Genomic DNA, 20,927 nt, shown 5'->3' with positions numbered 1-20,927 from the left:
ATATTTCAAAATTCAAGAGAGAAAAGTAGAGAAACTTCTGTCCACAAAATCTAGCATCTATGCATTCTCAGAGCTAGACGCGGGGGGGGGGGGCGGGGGGAGGGAGGAAGAACTAAACAGTTTTTAGCCAGAAGAGAAAAACCACCAGGCTTCTCTCCTAACAGAGCATTTATCAAAAGCACTCCCCTGTATTCACCAAATTGTTCTTTTCGTAAAGTTGGGCCTGACGGCTGGCAAGTCTTTCCCTGGCACTGCAATGACACTGCAAATACCAAATCCGCTCCCTGCCTCCATTGGAGAAGCCCCACAGGGTAAGCGGTTACACAGACACCTTTTCACCCTCATAAAACCCCATCCTGAGGTGCTGCAGGAACTGGGCTAATCCTAGCCCAACTTCAAAACAAAAAGATGCTATTTTCTCATGGCTTAAATAAACAAGCAAGCAAAATTAATTTAGGGCAGCACCAACCGAGTGACCGTGACTTAAGGATCGGGGAAAGGCTCCTTTATTTCACTCACTAGAAACACAAAAAGGTCACTTAGGAGGTGCCTGGATCTATCCCTTTTGTCCACACCAGAGGGATGAGATGAGCATTCTCCACATCTCAGCCGCCTCTGCATAATTTTTCCTCCGAATAGCGCTTTGCTAAAAGACAGCTTCTCCAGGGACCTGTGAGCAGAAAGGGGATTTCTTTCCTCCTGTAAGTCTCGGGTTTGTATTTGCTATTAACTGCGCTCTAGTTTTTGGCTGAGACTCTACAATCATGAGTGTGCACGTCCTGGCAGAATCCTGTTCTCAAGACCCTGGCCCATTAAATTCTGACAGCCAGCCCCAGCGGTTTGTCTGAGAAAAGATGAGGGCTTGGAGGAACTAGAACTTCTTGACTACTTGAGGACTGAAGTCTGATCACTCAAGACTGGGGCTCGATAGTATTCCTTTATATGGATTTAACATCAATTATTTAACCAATGACCTGATTTTTTTATATCTTCATTGGAGTATAATTGCTTTACAATGTTGTATTAGCTTCTGCTGTACAACAAACTGAATCAGCTATACATATACATATATCCCCATATCCCCTCCCTCCCACCAATGACCTAATTTAAGTGTTGAAATCTTTCACCTCAGAGTGAATTTAGTATTGAGTGGGTTATGGGAGATTGCCTACATGTCAGAAAGACCTCACAAGACAGTCCTTGGGCTTCCCTGGTGGCGCAGTGGTTAAGAATCCGCCTGCCAATGCAGGGGACGTGGGTTCGAGCCCTGGTCCGGGAAGATCCCACATGCCACAGAGCAACTAAGCCTGTGCGCCACAACTACTGAGCCTGTGCTCTAGAGCCCACGGGCCACAACTACTGAGCCCGCGTGTCACAGCTACTGAAGCCCGTGTGCCTAGAGCCCGTGCTCCGCATGCAACAAGAGAAGCCACTGCAATGAGAAGCCCACGCACCGCAATGAAGAGTAGCCCCGGCTCGCCGCAACTAGAGAAAGCCCGCTCACAGCAACGAAGACCCAATGCAGCCAAAAATAAATAAATAAAAAATAAATTTATTAAAAAAAAAAAGTCCTTCATCTACTAGGAGGCAATGAGAACAAAGAACACCAAGACTCACGGCCAACCGAATCACTGAATAGCTATCTAGGGGCATAGTTTTAAGGGAATGTTCATCCAAAGCCAGACCTACTCCTGAGCCTTTCGGTTACCTTTAGAAAAAATACCTCTGTCATCTACCCCTAACCCACTGAGCTGCTCCAAATTCTACCATTAGAGATTTATTCCTTTGAACTGTACGTAGACTTACGAAAATGATGCTATCCCTGAGAGAAGACACAGTCACTCTGTGTCACCCACTTTTGGAGAGATGATTAAAAATAGGTGGTAACCAAGCTCTACGGTAAGGGAACTTATAAAACCCAAGCTGTCAGAATGGGATGTTTCAAACATGTCAAAACCAAAACTGGTTCACTTCACTCTTATTAGAGGTTAGTCCCATATAGTCCCGTATTACCTAGCATGTGTGTGTATCTTTCTGTTCCTTCATGTGATGGAATGCAAAGAATCCTAGTTTGGAATCAGCAGATGTGAATTCAAATCCCACTTCTGCCTGCTACTTAGTCCCATGACCCTGAGTTAATCGTTTAATGTCATCCTTGGGCATCGGTTCCCCTGTCTATAAAATGGGTATGATATTACCTATATTACAGATCATTCAAGTCGACAAGATAACAACTAGCATAGTAAGTCCTCAACCAGTGCTAACTGAATCTAGGTTTGAAGAGGAGGATTGCTAACATGGCAGTTTAGAGCACTAGTTCTCAAATGGGAGTGAGTCTGCATCAGAATCACCTGGAGGGTTTGTTAAATCACCAGTTGCTGAGCCCCGCCCCCAAAGTTTCTGAGTCAGCGGGTCTGAGGTGAACGTGCTGACAATGCAGTCCTCGTAAGTTCCCAGGAGATACGGGCGCTGCTGGTGCTGGGATGGTGCTGAGAACCACTGGTTAGAGGAAAGGCTGAGCGTGAGAGAGCGTGTGCGAGAAAGTTCAATCACATCAGAACGGTGTTAATAAATATGACAGCTGCATACTGCAATTCCTGCCAAGTTCTGGCTCTCCTGAGGATCATCTGATGATCAACAGAGGAGGGGGAAAGGGCAACGCAGATCATTGTCCCTAGAATATCCTCTATTGGGTGGGGCTTAGTGGAAGGAAGGAATGAGGGCATCTCACCCTTGACCCCTTGAGCTCTGGCCCTAGACCTGCCTGGATGAAGTGAGAGGAGATCCACGACCGAGGTGATGCACTGAGCTGGCCGAGCAGTATGAAAGGCCTCCAGCAGGGCTTGGCCTGGCCACTGTTACCCAGACAACTGTCTCAGGCAGGAGTGGAGGGCTGACTGTGCCTTTCCCACTGCCCTTACTACATGTGTTCTGGGGATGACAGCATGGGGACAAGCCCCCAAATGGTCCTAAGCAGGGCTCCGTGGAGGGTCCTTCTCCCTGCAAACAGACGTCCACAGCTGGCCAGAAAGCCACGTAATCACCATGCCCCATGCCAGCCAATGCCCTCTGAGAGCAGTCAGCTCTCGGCTTAGTGAAGTTTTCGCTTAGTTGAGTTCAGAAAGTTCTCATTTTTACACCCAGCCTGGTGGGTTTTGTTAGGTATCAAGCAAGAAGAATACGAGAAGTTGTGATGTGTTCAAGTAACTTACAGAGATGAAGGTGCTCTTTGAAAGAGGTCTTTCCTAGTCTTCTGTTTCGCGTGAGGAACATGGAGGTGGCTTCACCAAATACCATTTTCCAGGGCCCCTAGTCACGAAGCTATACTTCCCTGAGTGGAGAAGGGGTGAGTGCATTGTGCTGTCAGCCTTAACCCAGGCAGATGACAAAAGCTTGTTCCAGAAGCTTGATTCTTGGGAGCTGTGTGGCATGTGAAGATTGGAAGAACCCACCTGTAGGAGAAGGCGGGCCTCCAGCGAGAATGAGCTCAAGGTCAGAGTGTCAAGTGGACACTGGACTCCTCCTTCGCAAGGACAGGCCTGACCAGCTTCCAGCCCTCGACACCTCTGGGAGCTAGGCCAGCTGTGATGCCCACTTCTGTGTTGGTGGAGAGGAGGCCTCCAGGCCGAGTCTGGGGCTCACCCACACAGATGTGGGGCGTTACCAAGAGCGACATCATGGAAACAGTCCTAGGCACATGGAGCCAGGGCAGGGCTGGCGGGGGGTTGAGGGGTCAACACGCCTCTTATGAGCTCCTAATATCAGACCCACAGAGGCAGGAGTTTGTGGGCAATGCAAACACTTTCCAACAAGCTACAGAAGCAAAATGGAACGAACCATCTTCCTGCGGAGGCTTCTCCCTGGTTGACAGAGACAGGCCCTGACAGAAAGGACTTAAATCTGGCACTGAGAAGAGGATGGAGAGTCTCCACAGCCATGTGCCAAGCAGGCAGCAGCCCTCCCAAAGATCTCCAGCGAACCACGGGGGCAAATGCAAAGGCTTTCCTTTGGAAAGGGCTCCCGCAGCAGAGACCTATCTGTCCTCTCCAAAGATCACCCATGAGAATGCCAATCGGACCTCTGCACTAGCAGAGCACTGATGATGAGGTGATTAACAGGCCAGCCTGCATGGCGAGAGTCCCTAAGCTCCACCTGGGTCTCCGGGGGCTCAGAGGGCAGGAGCAGGTGGTGGAGGGAGCCCACTGCTTCCTCCGGTTGCTCTACACCCATGGGAGGCCCAGCTCTCAGCCCTGCCCTGCCGTGTGTGGGGAGAAGAGGGGCGCAAGCTCGATCTGTGTTCGTGCTGACCACGGGCAGGCAGCCTGCCCCACTCCCCACCATCACCACACCAGGGGTGAAAGGGAGCACACAAAGCAAACAGGAAATTGTCCGAAGCACAGCCACTAACGAGTCAGCTGCATCAGGACCAATCACCTGGCATGACATCCCCTCATCTGTCACACGGGTCCCTCAAAGGTGGACCCGTGTGACACTGTCAGGTGTGGCAGAGGCTCAGGAAGCGTCTCCCGTGACTTCACAGCACCCCTTCCTGGAAAAGGCAGTGACACACATTCCCTGCAATCAGCAATCCTGCAGGAGGTCAGGAGTGGAAATGGAGAGAGCAGGGAGAAAAGAGAGAAGCTGTGAGTCAAGGAAGGGAGGATGGGAAGTTAAGGGGCAAGTCCAGCACTCACGACAAATACCCAGGCTGAGAAAGGAGAGATCCGCCCCGTCACTGAAACAGCCCCAACGCACTGTGGCTTTTCTCTTGGTCTCTACACTCTGTGCCATAATCTTTCCTGGGTAGCTCTCTCTTGACCTTGCTTCAGCCGGGGTCAGCTGAAGACACTGAAGGGAAGCTAACATTTCTGAGCGACTACTCTGTGCTAGGTGCTTTGCTGGCACTTTCAGAAGTCACCTCTTTTAACTCCTATGACCACCTCTGTTTTGGGCTGAGGAGACCGAGCTAGAGGGGTCTGAGACTTGGCCCTGGCTGCCAGCTGCTTAGTGGGAGGGCTAGGATTTGCACCAGGAGCTGACAAAGGCAGACAGTGATCGGGCTGCGAGAGCAACAGCGACTGTGGCTAAGACCCTGGCTCAGGCCTCCATTCACTAAGAGGAACAAAGAAGCCGCCACTTAAGCCTGTGCTCTGTGGGCAAAGATGGGTCTAATTCTGTGTATGTGAGCATTTTTGTGTTTTTTTCCAATTAAAAAAAGACAAAAGGGTAAAGACAGTGATAACAATTCATAGATTTAAAAAATACTGAATTTATACCAACATCTCTGTATCTTATAGTGTTGGCGATTAACAAACCTCTATATTGTTCATACTAAATGATGAGTCACAGTTTGTTATACAGCAGAAACTAACACAACATTGTAAAGCAATTATACTCCAATAAAGATGTTAAAAAAATAAAATTTAAAAATTTAGTAAGATTTTAAAAAAGAAAAAAAAAATCTAAAAAAGAATGAATATATGTATATGTATAACTGAATCACTTTGTTGTATACCTGAAACTAACACAGCATTGTAAATCAACTGTACTCCAATTTAAAAAAAGAATTAAAAAATATACAGTTAAAGGGGCTTCCCTGGTGGCGCAGTGGTTGGGAGTCCGCCTGCCGATGCAGGGGACACAGGTTCGTGCCCCGGTCCGGGAGGATCCCACATGCCGCGGAGCGGCTGGGCCCGTGGGCCATGGCCGCTGAGCCTGCGCGTCCGTAGCCTGTGCTCCGCAATGGGAGAGGCCACAGCAGTGGGAGGCCCGTGTACCGCAAAAAAAAAAAAAAAAAAAATTAGAAAATTTAAAAAAATTAAACAAATCCTTCATTCAAGGGTAATTCATTCAAATATCATTCCCATCTATTATTACTTACAATAAATATTTACCTTTTTGCTTACTAATCATGTATTAAAATTTGTAATACATTTATGCTTTTACAAGTGGTAAAAAAATAAAAATAAATGACGAGTCACTATACTTTATGAATAAAAAATGATCATCACCTGATACAAGGCTATGATTACACCCTTAAAATACACTTGTTAAGAAAATCTGTACCCCAAATATGCTTTCTAAATATATTTTCAGAGTTTAGTAATAAAGGACTCTGTCGGGATAATTACATTCCATTTCTTTTTTAAAAGATAACTGGAGAGAAAGGATGATTAAAGCAAGAATATGCATTAAAATATAAACAGACTAGCATGTCTGTATCGGAAGGTAGACTATTTGATTTTCCAGCAGTGAATACAAGGTCATGTTATCCTCCACCCTCACAGCCCGTCCTCCAGCCTCGTGTCTGTCCCGGAAGCACAGACTCCCCAGCCAAGTTGAATGGATCTGTCTCTTTGTTCCTGTTCTAGCGTGAACTGCGGAGCCGGCTGGGGCCCAGCCCTCACCTCCTCCTCCCGGAGCTTCTGCTTCCTCTTCTCCTCCACGGCGGCCCTCTTCTGCGCCTCTCGCTGCCGCTGCTCTTCCAGCTTCCGCCACCTCTCCTCAATTTGCTTTTCGTACTGGAGCTTGGCTCTCTTCTGTTTCTCCAGGATCTGCTGCTCCCGGGCAGCTGGGGGAAGGAAGGCAGAAGAGAGGTGTCATTACCAGAGCACTCCACACCATTTGGATTAATACCAAAAACGCAGAAGAGTGACCCCCAAAAAAGAGCCCGGTGGGATCGTAGGCTGAAGTGACTGAGATGAAGCGTTCTGGCGCCTCCGCCACTAGCTGGGTGACCCTGGACGTATTAACCACATCATCTCTCTGCCTCAGTTTCCTCCTCTGTGAAGTGGAGATGTTGCATGTGCAACATCACAGTGTTGTTGAGACCGAATGAGACAATGCACGGAAAGTGGCCACTCACTGCCCCTGCACGTGGGAGCTCTGCCTGTCATTGCCATCAAGTCAGACTCATCCCAATGGCTAGGCCACACGCAGGATTGAGAAATGAGAGCTATCAGGGTATCTTCACTCGGGACACGTTAGCTGTACACACACCACGCACCAGACGCTGAGCTGGCTGAGGGTAAACAGAAGACGATGAACAGGATCGGCCAGCCTCCTTCCTGAGACATTTACTAAGGGCCTTAACTCCACCTGGCCAGGCAGGCAAGGGTTCCCTGGAGGATGCAATGTCTGGGCCGACCAGCAGGAGGCACTCAAGGAGTAGGATTCGAAAGCTCCTCATCTGTCTCAGTGCCCTGGGGAAGCCACTCCACCTTCCTCGTGGCACCCTGTGGGGAACAGGTTGGACGAATCTGTCCATAGCCTGCAAGAGGTATGACAGCCTTTCTCAATGGGTTCCCTGTCCTAATACAGAAATGGCCTTCGGTGCCGATTTCCTCCATTTCCCCGAGCATGGCCCTTCTAGCTGCCCTGGGAAGAGGCCGCCTGAGCGGGCGGGGGCGGTGACTGTCTCGTTCTCCAGCATCCTACCCACAGCTCTAGCGCAGTGCCAGTAACAGAGGTTCAACGCATGCTCAGGGAGTAAATCAACTGTCCTGAGAATTATATAACAACTGTGAACGGGCAAGTGGCAGTGCGGGTTTGCTCCCAGTTTTCCACGTTCACCTAGCAACTGTCCCAGTTCTCTTCCCATTCAGTCACAAATTTCTAAGGGTCTTGAGAAAAGACATCATCACATCTCCACTCCCTTAGACCTAAACAGCCAAAGTGCACAACTTACCAAGACATTTTTCTCTTTCTTCTCGTCTTTCTTTAGCTAGTCGTTGTCTCTCATCAGATTTTAAAAATCCATCCATGCCTACAAGAGAGAAAACACGATGAAAGACTTCACTCTCCCCGTCCGCTGAGTGCCAGGGACCCCCTTGGCCTGCACCCTGGGTCTGGCCGCACGCACACATCATCCAACAGCAGTGCTCCGTACCACACACACGGCCCGATCCTGAGAGCCGAGGGGCAGTGGCTCCCCCACCAAGCTGGGCTGGTAGTGGCCCAATGCCAGCCCCAGAGAACCAACCCTCTCCCTAGTCCTCCGTCCCCAGGCCTGGCCTCACAGGGGTCAGAAGGTGCAATAAGTGACAGGTCTGGCAATGTGCAGAGAACCCACTGGGCCTCCCCCCGTCCGGCTCCCAGGGGAAGGCAGAAGCACAAAAGTAGACACGATTATTACACAGACAGATTATCTGACTTTCTGGAAGGAGCCAACTGCTGAGGGACGTGTATGAGCTCCTCGGGTGAACACTGAGAAAATACAACACTCAAGTTTGATTTCGTTTCCGCTAAGTTTGCTCCCATATCAGTCTTAGCATTTTAGAATCACAAAGAAGGAATATAACGTACTCCTGTTTACAGTAAGTCCCCTACATACGAACGAGTTCTGTTCCGAGAGCACGTTCGTAAGTCCAATTTGTTCATAAATCCAACAAAGTTAGCCTAGGTACCCAACTAACACAATCGGCTATATAGTACCATACTGTAACAGGTTTATAATACTTTTCACACAAATAATACATAAAAAACAAACACAAGAAGTAAAGAAAACATTTTTAATCTTTCAGTACAGTACCTTGAAAAGTACAGTAGTACAGTACAACAGTTGGCATACAGGGGCTGGCATCGAGTGAAGACGCAGGAAGAGTTACTGACTGGAGGAGGGAGAGGAGGTGGGAGGTGGTAGAGCTGAAGGATCACCAGTAATAGGAGACGGAGGGCAAGCTGCAATTTCACTCACGCCTGACGTTGATGGAACGCACATTCACAACTTTGAAAGTTCGGAACTTGAAGGTTCGTATGTAGGAGACTTACTGTACTTGTTAACTTAAATATCCACAACAAATAAAATGGAACAAATGGCAATTCCCCCCAAGTCCGGGAAACATCCCAGGAGCTCCGCATCTCCACCCATCTTCTACAGGACCCTAAAGTGCTTTCTGAATCAAAGATTAAATGACCTTCATGGCAGTTTTAGGATTAAAAATAATTTATTGCACTTGGTCACAACTGGTCATTCATGCGTATTACTTATATAATGGTCAAGGACCGCATTCTGGAGAAATCAGCTTTAGTGTTACTACAACTGGATTCACCTTCCCAGCGCCTGGGCCCTCCTCCGTGGTAGTGTCACAGCTGACTTCATAGTGTGCCTCGCTGCCACAGTGAGCTGTGCCCTTGTTAGGGATGTTCCTGCCACTGCCCAGGAGAGGGACCTGGAGGCTTGGACCGCAGTGCAGGCAGCAGGAATGCAGATGAGGATGCACGTGATAAACAATGGCTTGTCACGATTCCCCACGAGCATCTAATTTTGCAGCCTGGATGATGCAGCAGGTATATTAAAGCTCAAGAGAGAAGTCCTGGAAAATAAACCTGACTACAAGTGCCACTCCCCACGTTTGTTTTTAGTCAACTCTTTTTTGTTTAAACTGAAGTATAGTTAATTTACAATGTTGTGTTAGTTTCAGGTGTACAGCAAAGTGATTCAGTTTTATTTATATATATATATATATTCTGTTCCATATTCTTTTCCATTATAGTTATTACAAGATACTGAATATAGTTCCCTGTGCTATACAGTAGGTCCTTGTTGTTTATCTATTTTATGTATAGTAGTGTGTATCTGTTAATCCCAAACTCCTAATTTATCCCTCCCCCCATCACTTTTGGTTATCATAAGTTTGTTTTCTATGTCTGTGAGTCTATTTCTGTTTTGTAAATAAGTTCATTTGGGTTTTGTCAACACTTAATCATTACAATGCTACCGACGACATGAACAGCATCAAGAATTTAAAGGCCCAATTTCTCAACTCATCAATGCTGGCCTCCCCAATCTGACCCCTTTTCCCCACATCCCTTGCACCTTTTTATTTTTTAAAGATAGTAAGGAAGACTTTATTCAAGGGGGCTACTACAATGAGGGTTTTTTTTTTTTTTTTTAACATCTTTATTGGGGTATAATTGCTTTACAATGGTGTGTTAGTTTCTGCTTTATAACAACGTGAATCAGTTATACATATACATATGTTCCCATATCTCTTCCCTCTTGCATCTCCCTCCCTCCCATCCTCCCTATCCCACCCCTCCAGGCAGTCACAAAGCACAGAGCTGATCTCCCTGCCTCGCACCTTTTTAAACCCCACTCACCTTCAAGACCCCACGGTTTCTGGCTGGCGGAACCCTAAGTTCATTCTGCTTGGCTGCAGAGGGCTCTCAGTCTCCCTGCAGGGAGGGAAGGGCTCCCGAACCAAGGGCGGGTGTGCATCTCTGGGTCGCCCGCTCGGGCCACATCCCACCCCCACAGGCCTCAAGGTGCACACACAAAGCCCAAAGGCAGCCACGTGGGCAGCGGAAGGGGAGCAGGGAGACAAAACCAGGTTTCTCTTCAATGATCCTCTAAACATTTTCAAGCTCTAGTCTCTACCTTAAGCGTTTGATTAATAAGGATTTGTTCTGTGTGAAAAGCTACAAAGAGAAGCCTAGGCCACCTGGACAGATGCTGACATCAGCACCCACATCAACTCCTCGGCTCAAGCATGACCTGTCACCCTCTAGATCTAAGATACTGCCTGAGAACCACCGAAAGTGTTGTTCAAACAGAAGAAAGAAAGAAAAACTGAGGGAAAAGGGCCAAGCACATTTGAAACTGGCCATGTTGCCTTGAGGCTTTACTAACAGAAGGCTGTTTGTTCCAGGGACATGCATGATTTTAGGCTGCCCCCTTGTGGGCACTTGTAAGAGTCATACCTTCAAATCATTTCCTTTCCAGAAAATCTTCATTATCAGGCTCCTTAGTCATCACCTGCTTCGTCATAACGGGAGGCTACAATCTACGAACCAAGTCCATTGCTTGAATTTACTCGGCCCCATCACCCCATGATGACGGAGATACTATTATGATCCTCATCTTATAGGTACAGAAAGGGAGGCACAGAGGTTAACTTGTTCAAGGCCACACCATCAGAAAGTGGAGACGCCAGATTCCAACCTAAGAACCTGACTCCAGGACCCACACACACTCTTAATTACTGCTTTCCCATGCGGCTCTCTGGCAAAGGAGGAAACTAACAGCTCTACCTTAGCACCCATGAATGAAACCTTCATGGCTTTCTGAGACCCAGTATTGTACGCCGGGAACAAGTCCCATCCTTGTCCCAGGAATGTGCATGCAAATTTGGAGAGAAGTGCAAGTCCAACTCATTAGAGAAGTACCAAGTAGGCACTACTGTGAGCCAGGCACTGGCCAGCTGGGCACAGATGTGCTAATTATTTGCTTCCCCTTCAAGCTGATGGTTTGGAAATGTTTGGGCACTGGGTAGGGAAAGGGGATAGCCAGATGGCCCTGGGGGCAACAGGGCCAAGCCATTCTTTTTTAGCCCCACTGAGTGGGGTGGAGTGACCCAAACAGCCCAAGGTGGGTAACCTGGAGTCTATGCCGTCATATGGCAGCCACAAGCCATGTGTGTCTGTTTAAATTTAAGATAATCAAAATTAAATGCAATGAACAGTTCAGTTCCTCCATCACACTGGGCCCATTTCAAGCACTCACTAGCCACATGAGGCTGGTGGCTACCGTACTGAACAGTACTGGACCAGGAGCCTCCAGGCTCACTCTTGTGATTCTCACCCTTCACACATAACTGCTCTGGGACACAGATGAATAAGGAAACTCTCAGAGTCCAAACAGGGTTGAGTTTTGCTGGGTGAGTAAGGCCGGGGTAAGGCCTCCTTCCCCCACACAGCATCTGCCTCTCCTGATTAAAAGAGAACTATCAAGCAATCATTTCCAGAACATCCATTTGAAGAGAAGCCAAATAATTAACTTACATCTCCAACTTCCACCTTGTGATCCCTGATGACCCTCCAGGGACCCCTGCCAAGAGGCCCTGGGCTTATCCCGAAGGAAGAAAGGGTAGAGCACAAACCAGACACTCCCTATGTGTTAGAGGGCGTGGACCTGACCTGTTATTACCACTACAACAACACAGCCAGAGAAATCAAGGTAGACTATGATTAACAGACCCAGGGCAACTGACCTTAATACACAAATGCTAACAATACCAGGAGACCTCCTCTAAAGACACGGTAGAGTCAAGAGTTAATGCTGAATGCGATTCACAAGGCAGTCTTCTTTCTGTATGGCCCGAAATCCTAGCGTTGTACCCAGTCGTCCTTTGTCCCTTGTATTACATGTGCACATGTATTGTCTCTCTGTTATTAAACCAGAGATCCATTTTATCCTTGAACCCCATGAGAACAGATGGAGAAGAGATCAGTGCTTGCCAGGGGTCAGGGCAGAGGGGCAGAAGGGAAGTGGTGGCTACAAAAGGGCATCACGAAGGGGCCTTGCAGTGACGACTGTGCCGGCGTCTGCAACCCTCGCTGTGAGAGTGGACTACAGTGCTGCACGTTAGTACCGCCGGGGGAAACTGGGTAGAGGGTACACGGGGTCTCTCTGCAATGACCTCAAAGTAGAAAGTTTAATGTTTAAAACTCTGGCCCAAGTGTAAAGCCCTGGGAGGGACCCAAAGACAAAGGGGGAACAGGGGACATGTTCCCAGAGGTGTCCTACCTACCAGAAGCACAAGGGGAACCCATGTCAGAGCCACCCCTGGCCCAGTCTTGATGTAGTAATGCTTCCCAGGGCAACAGCGCTCAGGTAGTGTGCACCCCGGAAACGGAGGCCTTTTCCTGGGCAATTCACCCCTACAGGAAATGAGAATCAAACAGGATACTGAGCAGCCAAACAACTATTTTATGTGAACAGAACAGCATAAAATTTCATACTTCACTGAACTGCTCTGGCTTGGAGTAACTTCCCGTTATCCTTGGGCTGTGGCAACACATTTTTTAAAAACTAATTTAAAAATGAATTTTATTAGCCTGGGGTACTCTCCCACTAGAATATTAATGAGCTGATATTAGTCAATTATTCATGGTATGTAATAACCATTATCGAAATACAAGGTTTTTAGGGGAAGCCAGCTGTTTTCAACTTTTAAAAATTGATTGCATTAGATGAATTTTAAAGTAACGTCCCCAATCACAACTCACATCCATGCAACTGCAACGTCCAGACAAAAGAAAGGGAACCGGGAATGAAGAGCTCATCAAATAGGAAGTCCAATGCCTGCCAGCCCCCTCCTCTGGGGTGCCTGTCCTTCTATGGGCCGGCAGGCAGGGATGCATTCACACCTCCACGGTGACTCGTTTGTGCTGTGATGATCTGTCTAAGGGCATGGAGACCACTGCTTCTCAACTGTGGCCACACAATGCAATCACCTGGGGAGCTTTAACAACTACAGGTGCCTGTGCCTCCCTCCCAGAGACTGGCCTTGTCGTCTCAGGTGTGGCCAGGGTGCTGGTGCTCTGAAAGCTCCCGTGTGATGCTCATGTGCAGCAGCAGGACTGAGAACGCCCCTAGCCTGATGCTCCTCCCACTGGAACGTGGGTCAGAACAACCCAGAAGGCTTGTGAACCCAGACTGCTGGACGGCACCCCCAGAGTGTTTCATGGAGCGGGCCTGGGGCCGGCCAGAGAATGTTGTCCAGGGCCCACACCTTGAGAGCCGCTGTTCTAGACTATGCTGATTCTGCAGGGCAAGGCCCTGCCTGTGGCTCCTCTCTGGATATCCAGAGCTCTGCTAAGTGTGGACTCAAAGAGTGGGCCCCAAAACATGTCTGCAGAAGGAAACATCGGCCACCTGCCTGCACCCCCACACACACAGCGTTTGCCATGGTTGTTACTGCTCCACATGCTACTATCTGAGCCTGTTCGTCTGCTCCTTGCCCTCGAATCCTCAGCACCTTGCACAGGGTATTCAAATGTTTGCTGAATGAATGGCCATGAATATTACGTCCCATTGATGGAAACCTCCCCATTTGTAGAGCATTTAACCATGTATCAGAAGTGTCCTTAAAAATGAGGAGGACTTCCCTGGTGGCGCAGTGGTTAAGAACCCACCTGCCAATGCAGGGGACACGGGTTCGACTCCTGGTCCAGGAAGATCCCACATGCGGCAGAGTAACTAAGCCCGTGAGCCACAACTACAGAGCCCACGAGCCACAACTACTGAGCCTGTGCTCTAGAGCCTGTGAGCCACAACTACTGAGCCCACGAGCCACAACTACTGAGCCCGCGTGCCTAGAGCCCATGCTCTGCAACAAGAGAAGCCACCGCAATGAGAAGCCCGCACAGTGCAACGAAGAGTAGCCCCTGCTCGCCGCAACTAGAGAAAGCCTGCACGCAGGATTGAAGACCCAATGCAGCCAAAAAATAAATAAATAATAAATAAGTTTATTTTTAAAAAAACAAGGAATATTTTAAAACATCTTTGCAGACATTATCTTGCTGAATCTGTGCAGGAAATTCAAAGGTAAAGAAAGGAAGGCAGCTCCCCACACGCCCCACCCCCACTGAAGCTGAAGTGAATCTTTCCTTTAAATTCCATCACTGCTCTGGGGTCCTTCCCTCTCTAGTTCATGGTCCTCAAGCACAGGAAGCTCCACCCTTATAGGCCCTCTCTCATGGCCCCCCTTTCCAGTCCAATTGGGATATTAGCCTCTCGACAGCAGGGCCCATGAATGTCCCATTTCTTCTTGTAGCCCTCAAAGAGCCTAGCACATGGAAAAGAAGAAGTAAAACTGTCACTGTTTGCAGATGACGCGATACTATACATAGAGAATCCTAAAGATGCCACCAGAAAACTACTAGAGCTAATCAATGAATTTGGTAAAGTTGCAGGATACAAAATTAATGCACAGAAATCTCTTGCATTCCTATACACTAACGATGAAAAATCTGAAAGCGAAATTATGGAAACACTCCCATTTACCATTGCAACAAAAAGAAGAAAATACCTAGGAATAAACCTACCTAGGGAGACAAAAGACCTGTATGCAGAAAACTATAAGACACTGATGAAAGAAATTAAAGATGACACAAACAGATGGAGAGATATACCATGTTCCTGGACTGGAAGAATCAACACTGTGAAAATGACTATACTACCCAAAGCAATCTACAGATTCAATGCAATCCCTATCAAATTACCAATGGCATTTTTTAAAATTAATTAATTTATTTATGGCTGTGTTGGGTCTTCGTTTCTGTGCGAGGGCTTTCTCTAGTTGCAGCAAGCGGGGGCCACTCTTCATCGTGGTGCGCGGGCCTCTCACTATCGCGGCCTCTCTTGTTGTGGAGCACAGGCTCCAGACATGCAGGCTCAGTAATTGTGGCTCACGGGCCTAGTTGCTCCGCGGCATGTGGGATCCTCCCAGACCAGGGCCTGAACCCGTGTCCCCTGCATTGGCAGGCAGACTCTCAACCACTGCGCCACCAGGGAAGCCCACCAATGGCATTTTTTACAGAACTAGAACAAATCATCTTAAAATTTGTATGGAGACACAAAAGACCCCGAATAGTCAAAGCAGTCTTGAGGGAAAGAAACGGAGCTGGAGGAATCAGATTCCCTGACTTCAGACTATACTACAAAGCTACAGTAAGCAAGACAATATGGTACTGGCACAAAAACAGGAACACAGATCAATGGAACAAGATAGAAAGCCCAGAGATAAATCCACGCACCTATGGTCAACTAACCTATGACAAAGGAGGCAAAGATATACAATGGAGAAAAGACAGTCTCTTCAATAGTGGTGCTGGGAAAACTGGACAGCTACATGTAAAAGAATGAAATTAGAACACTCCCTAACACCATACACGAAACTAAACTCAAAATGGATTAGAGACCTAAATGTAAGACCGGACACTATAAAAGTCTTAGAGGAAAACGTAGGAAGAACGCTCTTTGACATAAATCACAGCAAGATGTTTTTTGATCCACCTCCTAGAATAATGGAAATAAAAACAAAAATAAACAAATGGGACCTAATGAAACTTCAAAGCTTTTGCACAGCCAAGGAAACCATAAACAAGACGAAAAGACAACCCTCAGAATGGGATAAAATATTTGCAAACGAATCAATGGACAAAGGATTAATGTCCAAAATATATAAACAGCTCATGCAGCTCAATGTTAAGGAAACAAACAACCCAATCCCAAAATGGGCAGAAGATCTAAACAGACATTTCTCCAGAGAAGACATACAGATGGCCCAGAAGCACATGAAAAGCTACTCAACATCACTAATTATTAGAGAAATGCAAATCAAAACTACAATGAGGTATCACCTCACACCAGTTAGAATGGGCATCATCAGAAAATCTACAAACAACAAATGCTGGAGAGGGTGTGGAGAAAAGGGAACCCTCTTGCACTGTTGGTGGGAATGTACATTGATAGAGCCACTATGGAGAACAGTATGGAGGTTCCTTAAAAAAGTAAAAATAGAATTACCGTATGATCCAGCAATCCCACTACTGAGCATATACCCAGAGAAAACCATAATTCAAAAAGACACATGCACCCCAATGTTCATTGCAGCACTATTTACAATAGCCAGGTCATGGAAGCAACCTAAATGCCCATGGACAGACGAATGGACAAAGAAGATGTGGTACATATATACAATGGAATATTACTCAGCCATAAAAAGGAACGAAATTGAGTCATTTGTTGAGACGTGGATGGATGTAGAGACTGTCATACAGAGTGAAGTAAGTCAGAAAGAAGAAAACAAATATCGTATATTAACGCATGTATGTGGAACCTAGAAAAATGGTACAGATGAACCGGTTTGCAGGGCAGAAGTTGAGACACAGATGTAGAGAACAAACGTATGGACACTAAGGGGGGAAAACTGCGGTGGGGTGGGGATGGTGGTGTGCTGAATTGGGCGATTGGGATTGACATGTATACACTGATGTGTATAAAATTGATGACTAATAAGAACCTGCAGTATAAACAAACAAACAAACAAAAAACAACTAATACTAAACTTTCTTTGGGTTATTTGTATGGAAATACGTTAATATAAATGTTTCAGACACTACATGAAATTTCTAAAAATCTTATATGTTCTGGTATAATGTTATAAGTCATAATTCTAGTTATTACATTAAAATGTATATCTCAGAAATAACTAAATTTCCTTGTCAACTGCATTATTATGAACTTTCATCAAAACTTTAACTGTGGTCAGTTTTAAGTCTTTTGTCACTTACAGACAGTTCTGGGTGTACTCTGACGCTTTTGCAAAAATGTTAGTATGAAAGGGTTTCATCTTCAAGGAATTCATGGAAAAGACTGACAAGTACAGGTTTCTGGTAACTGCCTATACTGCTGAACTGAATGAATAAGCATTTTCAGAACTCTAATGGAAAACTGATGAATTCATAAAAGTGCTAACAGAAGATCAAGATAAAAAAAATTAATTACATGGGACTGAGTGAACTGATGAGGATGATTATAATTTTTGTGACTTTCTGTTTGAATAAAAAAAAATCCCACAAGGACTCAGAGGCAAAAAATATACAAATCAATTTTCACTGCAGAGTAAAGGAGCTGTTACAGTGGAGGATTACTGGACTGAATGTCAGTATTATGACATCATGTTTCGTGTTTGGTAATTGCAATCATTGTTGCTTTTGTTGTGGTCATCCATTTACAATGCTTGGTGTCAGTTTATCTCTTGTAAAAATAAACTACAGTGTGTGTGTGTGAAAAAGAAAAAGAGCCTAGCACAGTATTCTGTACACATTAAGTACTCAATAAACGTGGAGGTCACGAGCACCTACTGTGTGCCAGGCCTGAGTGTTAAGACACATATTTGCTTATTTCCCACAATCCTATGGCAGCATCAGGTCAAGGACAATCACTCCCACAGCCTCTGTATCACCTGACCCACTATTTAAACTTCAGAAGCCTCGGTTTCCTACACTTCCAAGGGACACAGGACTCTAGCTTGGGGGAATCACCCTCTCGGAACACATCACCACGCTGTGAGAATGCCAAGTCCCACAGCGGGTCCTGGGGAACGGCTCCCATCAATCAGGTGCAGCAGAGTTCCAAGCCAACATCAGCATCAAGGGCCAGCCTCGGAGTGCACACTGTGGCCCTCCAGCTGCCCTCTCAGGAGAGATCTCAGGCGAGGACCACCCAGCCAAGCCCAGGCAGCACACAGATCCCTGAGAGAGAAGGCGGCATTCGAGACCGCTGAGTGTTGGTGTGGTTAGTTACACAGCGATGGAGCCGGAAAACCAGTCCACTGATGAACCACAAGCCAACAAGCGGCACTTTCTGATCTCTCAGCATGTGGGACCCAGATGACGCCCCAGACTAGTTGGCTCAGTCTCTCCTGCTCGCGACCCTGGCCCTCAGCCAGCCACCCGAGCCTCAGCCAGAAGTGTCCCAGTGACGGCCTGTGTGCTTCCCTCGGTCACCACACCCCAGAGTGGCTTGCGCCACTGCCCCAACAGCAGCGGGCGACAAGGAGCGACCCCAGCACCTGGACGGTAACCAGGCCAGACCTGCAGAGGCTGCCCATCAAGGCCAGGAAACATGATCCAGAGGACAAAGGGGCGAGCCCCGAGGCGCTCGCTCTGACTGAGACGGGAAGGCGACAACAGAGGAACTGTCTGCCCTTCTCTCTGCCAGTGACATACTCCGAGCCACAGGGAGCCACGCGCCCTCTCTGGACACGGCCCGTGGGTCCGAGCACCCAACTGTGTTTGGCTGCACAGCCACGATCAGCTTGGCGATGTGGCACCTTTCATTTCCCCCCGTTTCTCCCACGGCTCACCCCCTTCCCTCGCCCCAGCTCGGTGGAGGCGTTCCCCTCAGGAAAGCATCGGTACATGTAGAAATGGAGGGAAACTGAACACGAACGTTCACGGCAGCATTATTCACAGTAATGACCGCAGTGTTCTGGTATTAAACAGTGGCGACAGTTACACCACATGTACTAAGACCCAACCCACTGAAGTTCACACTTCAAAATGGTGAATGTTATGCTATGTTATGTGAATTATACTGCAATAAGAAATTTTCAAAGAGAAAAAGACAAAACCACCTCAGCGTTCAGCAACAGGGTTTAAAATCCATAGCCTAGTTGATCTCATCTGTGGCCTTCTTCCAAGTCTCCCAGGTTACTGGTTTTACTTTTTCCTCTCAAATATTCAGATGATATATCCGGTTCCAAGAAAGCAGCTTTTTTCAAATAAATTTATTTATTTTTTTGGCTGCGTTGGGTCTTCGTTGCTGCACGCGGGCTTTCTCTAGTTGCGGCGAGCGGGGCCTACTCTTCGTCGTGGTGCGCGGGCTTCTCATTGCGGTGGCTTCTCTCGTTGTGGAGCACGGGCTCCAGGCACACGGGCTTCAGTAGTTGTGGCAAGTGGGCTCAGTAGTTGTGGCTCGCGGGCTCTAGAGCTCAGGCTCAGCAGCTGTGGCACACGGGCTTAGCTGCTCTGCGGCATGTGGGATCTTCCGGGACCAGGGCTCGAACCCGGGTTCCCTGCATTGGTGGGCAGATTCTTTTAACCACTGCACTACCAGGAAGCCCCAGCAGTTTTAATGTAACATAAATACAAGTGGTTCATTTGACTATGTAAAAATCATCTATATCCCCATAAAGTGTCTTTGCCACACCATCTCAAGAGCTTTGTTATATTGTGTAAAACTGGGAAGCAAAAATGAATGTTGACAAGTCTGCTGTTTGTGAAAAAGGGGGGGGAGGGGATAAAAAAATTTGTCAATAAATAATGTGTTGTGATAAACTGTTATAGTGATTACATGAAATAATGTATGTGAAGAACTTTCCATTGTAATAAATGCTCATTAAATATTCACGGCCATTATTTTTAGGAGGGGGGTTATACTTCGAGATTAAAGAAACGGAGACTCAGAAACGTCAAGTGACCCAGCCACTGTCATATTCAGTGGGCAGATTCTCCTTATCTCTCTGACCCTTAATCCACTGTGATTTCTCCTAGACTCTGCTCTTCTCCTGGGGGAGGGGAGGCAGGATCAGATTGAGATCAACGAAGGGCAGGAAGGTAGAAACTCCAGGCAGGGGTAATGGTATATGCAAAAATATGTTAGAAAAATAAGAGGTAAAGCCTGAAATCTCATTGAAGTGCAATCCTACAAATGGCAACTGAAAATCAGTTGACAGAACCTAGAACCTTTTTCATCTTTGCATAAGGGTATATTGTTTTTGTTCAGAAAGTGTCACATATTCCTGCCTCATATTTTCCAATTAAAATTTCAAAACCAGTTACAATCCCATAGGGTCACTAAACTTTCCATTTAAATTTCTTTCACTGTGGAGCTAAATCTCCATTCCTAGTAGGTCCTGTTGGCATCCATCCGTACTTCAGGATGACTGCTGTAATGCAGTGAACTGTGATGAAAAGTCACAGCACTAACAGGTCAAGAACATTCTTATCTGGAAACGTGATTTTTCTCCAAAATGAAGTTCAAAACCATTAAAGGCACTCTCTGAGAATATTAATAAATCAATCCTCAATACTGTTAAAACCAGGGCTTAATCATACCAGTGTACGATGCTCAAAAAAACCCTAAAAAGTAAGTTTAATGCATGATTGGCACTTTCAAAATCCCAAATCATGGAATTTCGGGTGGAAGAGCTCTCAGGGGTCCAATTCAACCCTCTCTACTTGCTTCAAGACAGAGAGATGGGTTTGCTTTTTCTCCTCCACCGGAAAGAGAATCATCTTTATCCTCTCAGCTTCCTCCATTCTGCCACCCAACATGGTGGATCAGTTCTTGGGCTTTTGTTATACAGATGAAGAATGTAGGCAGAAAGGGTTTCAGGACTTCAAGAAGTGAATCAGCTTTGATACGTCGACATTGGAAAGGGGAGCAAAAGCTGCATGAGGGGGCAAATGAGAGAAGGAACTGAGAGATGGGGGACAAGGGAGTCTGGAGCCATGTTAGGCTGCGTCTGGGGAGAATTCTGCCTGGGAGGTGAGCACAGGAAGGGTTTCGGAGACTCTCAGAAGGGTGTGTGTGTGTGTGTGTGTGTGTGTGTGTGTGTGTGTGTGTGTGTGTG

At 46.9% G+C, this 20,927-nt stretch overlaps 1 protein-coding gene across 9 annotated transcripts in view; it reads right to left on the bottom strand.

The window, feature by feature from the left end:
- The window catches only part of MAP7D2 (MAP7 domain containing 2), a 107,834-nt gene that overhangs the window by 47,932 nt on the left and 38,975 nt on the right, over window positions 1–20,927 (bottom strand). For all 9 annotated transcript variants that reach the window (XM_027096122.1, XM_027096125.1, XM_027096127.1 and 6 more), the window contains exons 2-3: window positions 7,688–7,765; window positions 6,408–6,571 (exon numbers count right to left, since the gene is read on the bottom strand). In XM_027096122.1, the coding sequence (XP_026951923.1) occupies window positions 6,408–6,571; window positions 7,688–7,765 (242 nt within the window). The remainder of the gene's footprint in view (window positions 1–6,407; window positions 6,572–7,687; window positions 7,766–20,927) is intronic.

The sequence above is a fragment of the Aethalodelphis obliquidens genome, unplaced genomic scaffold, assembly GCF_003676395.1.
Source record: "Aethalodelphis obliquidens isolate GAN/ISIS:26980383/991018 unplaced genomic scaffold, ASM367639v1 scaffold99, whole genome shotgun sequence".
Lineage (NCBI taxonomy): Eukaryota > Metazoa > Chordata > Mammalia > Artiodactyla > Delphinidae > Aethalodelphis > Aethalodelphis obliquidens.
This window is presented reverse-complemented; position numbering and strand designations above follow the sequence as displayed.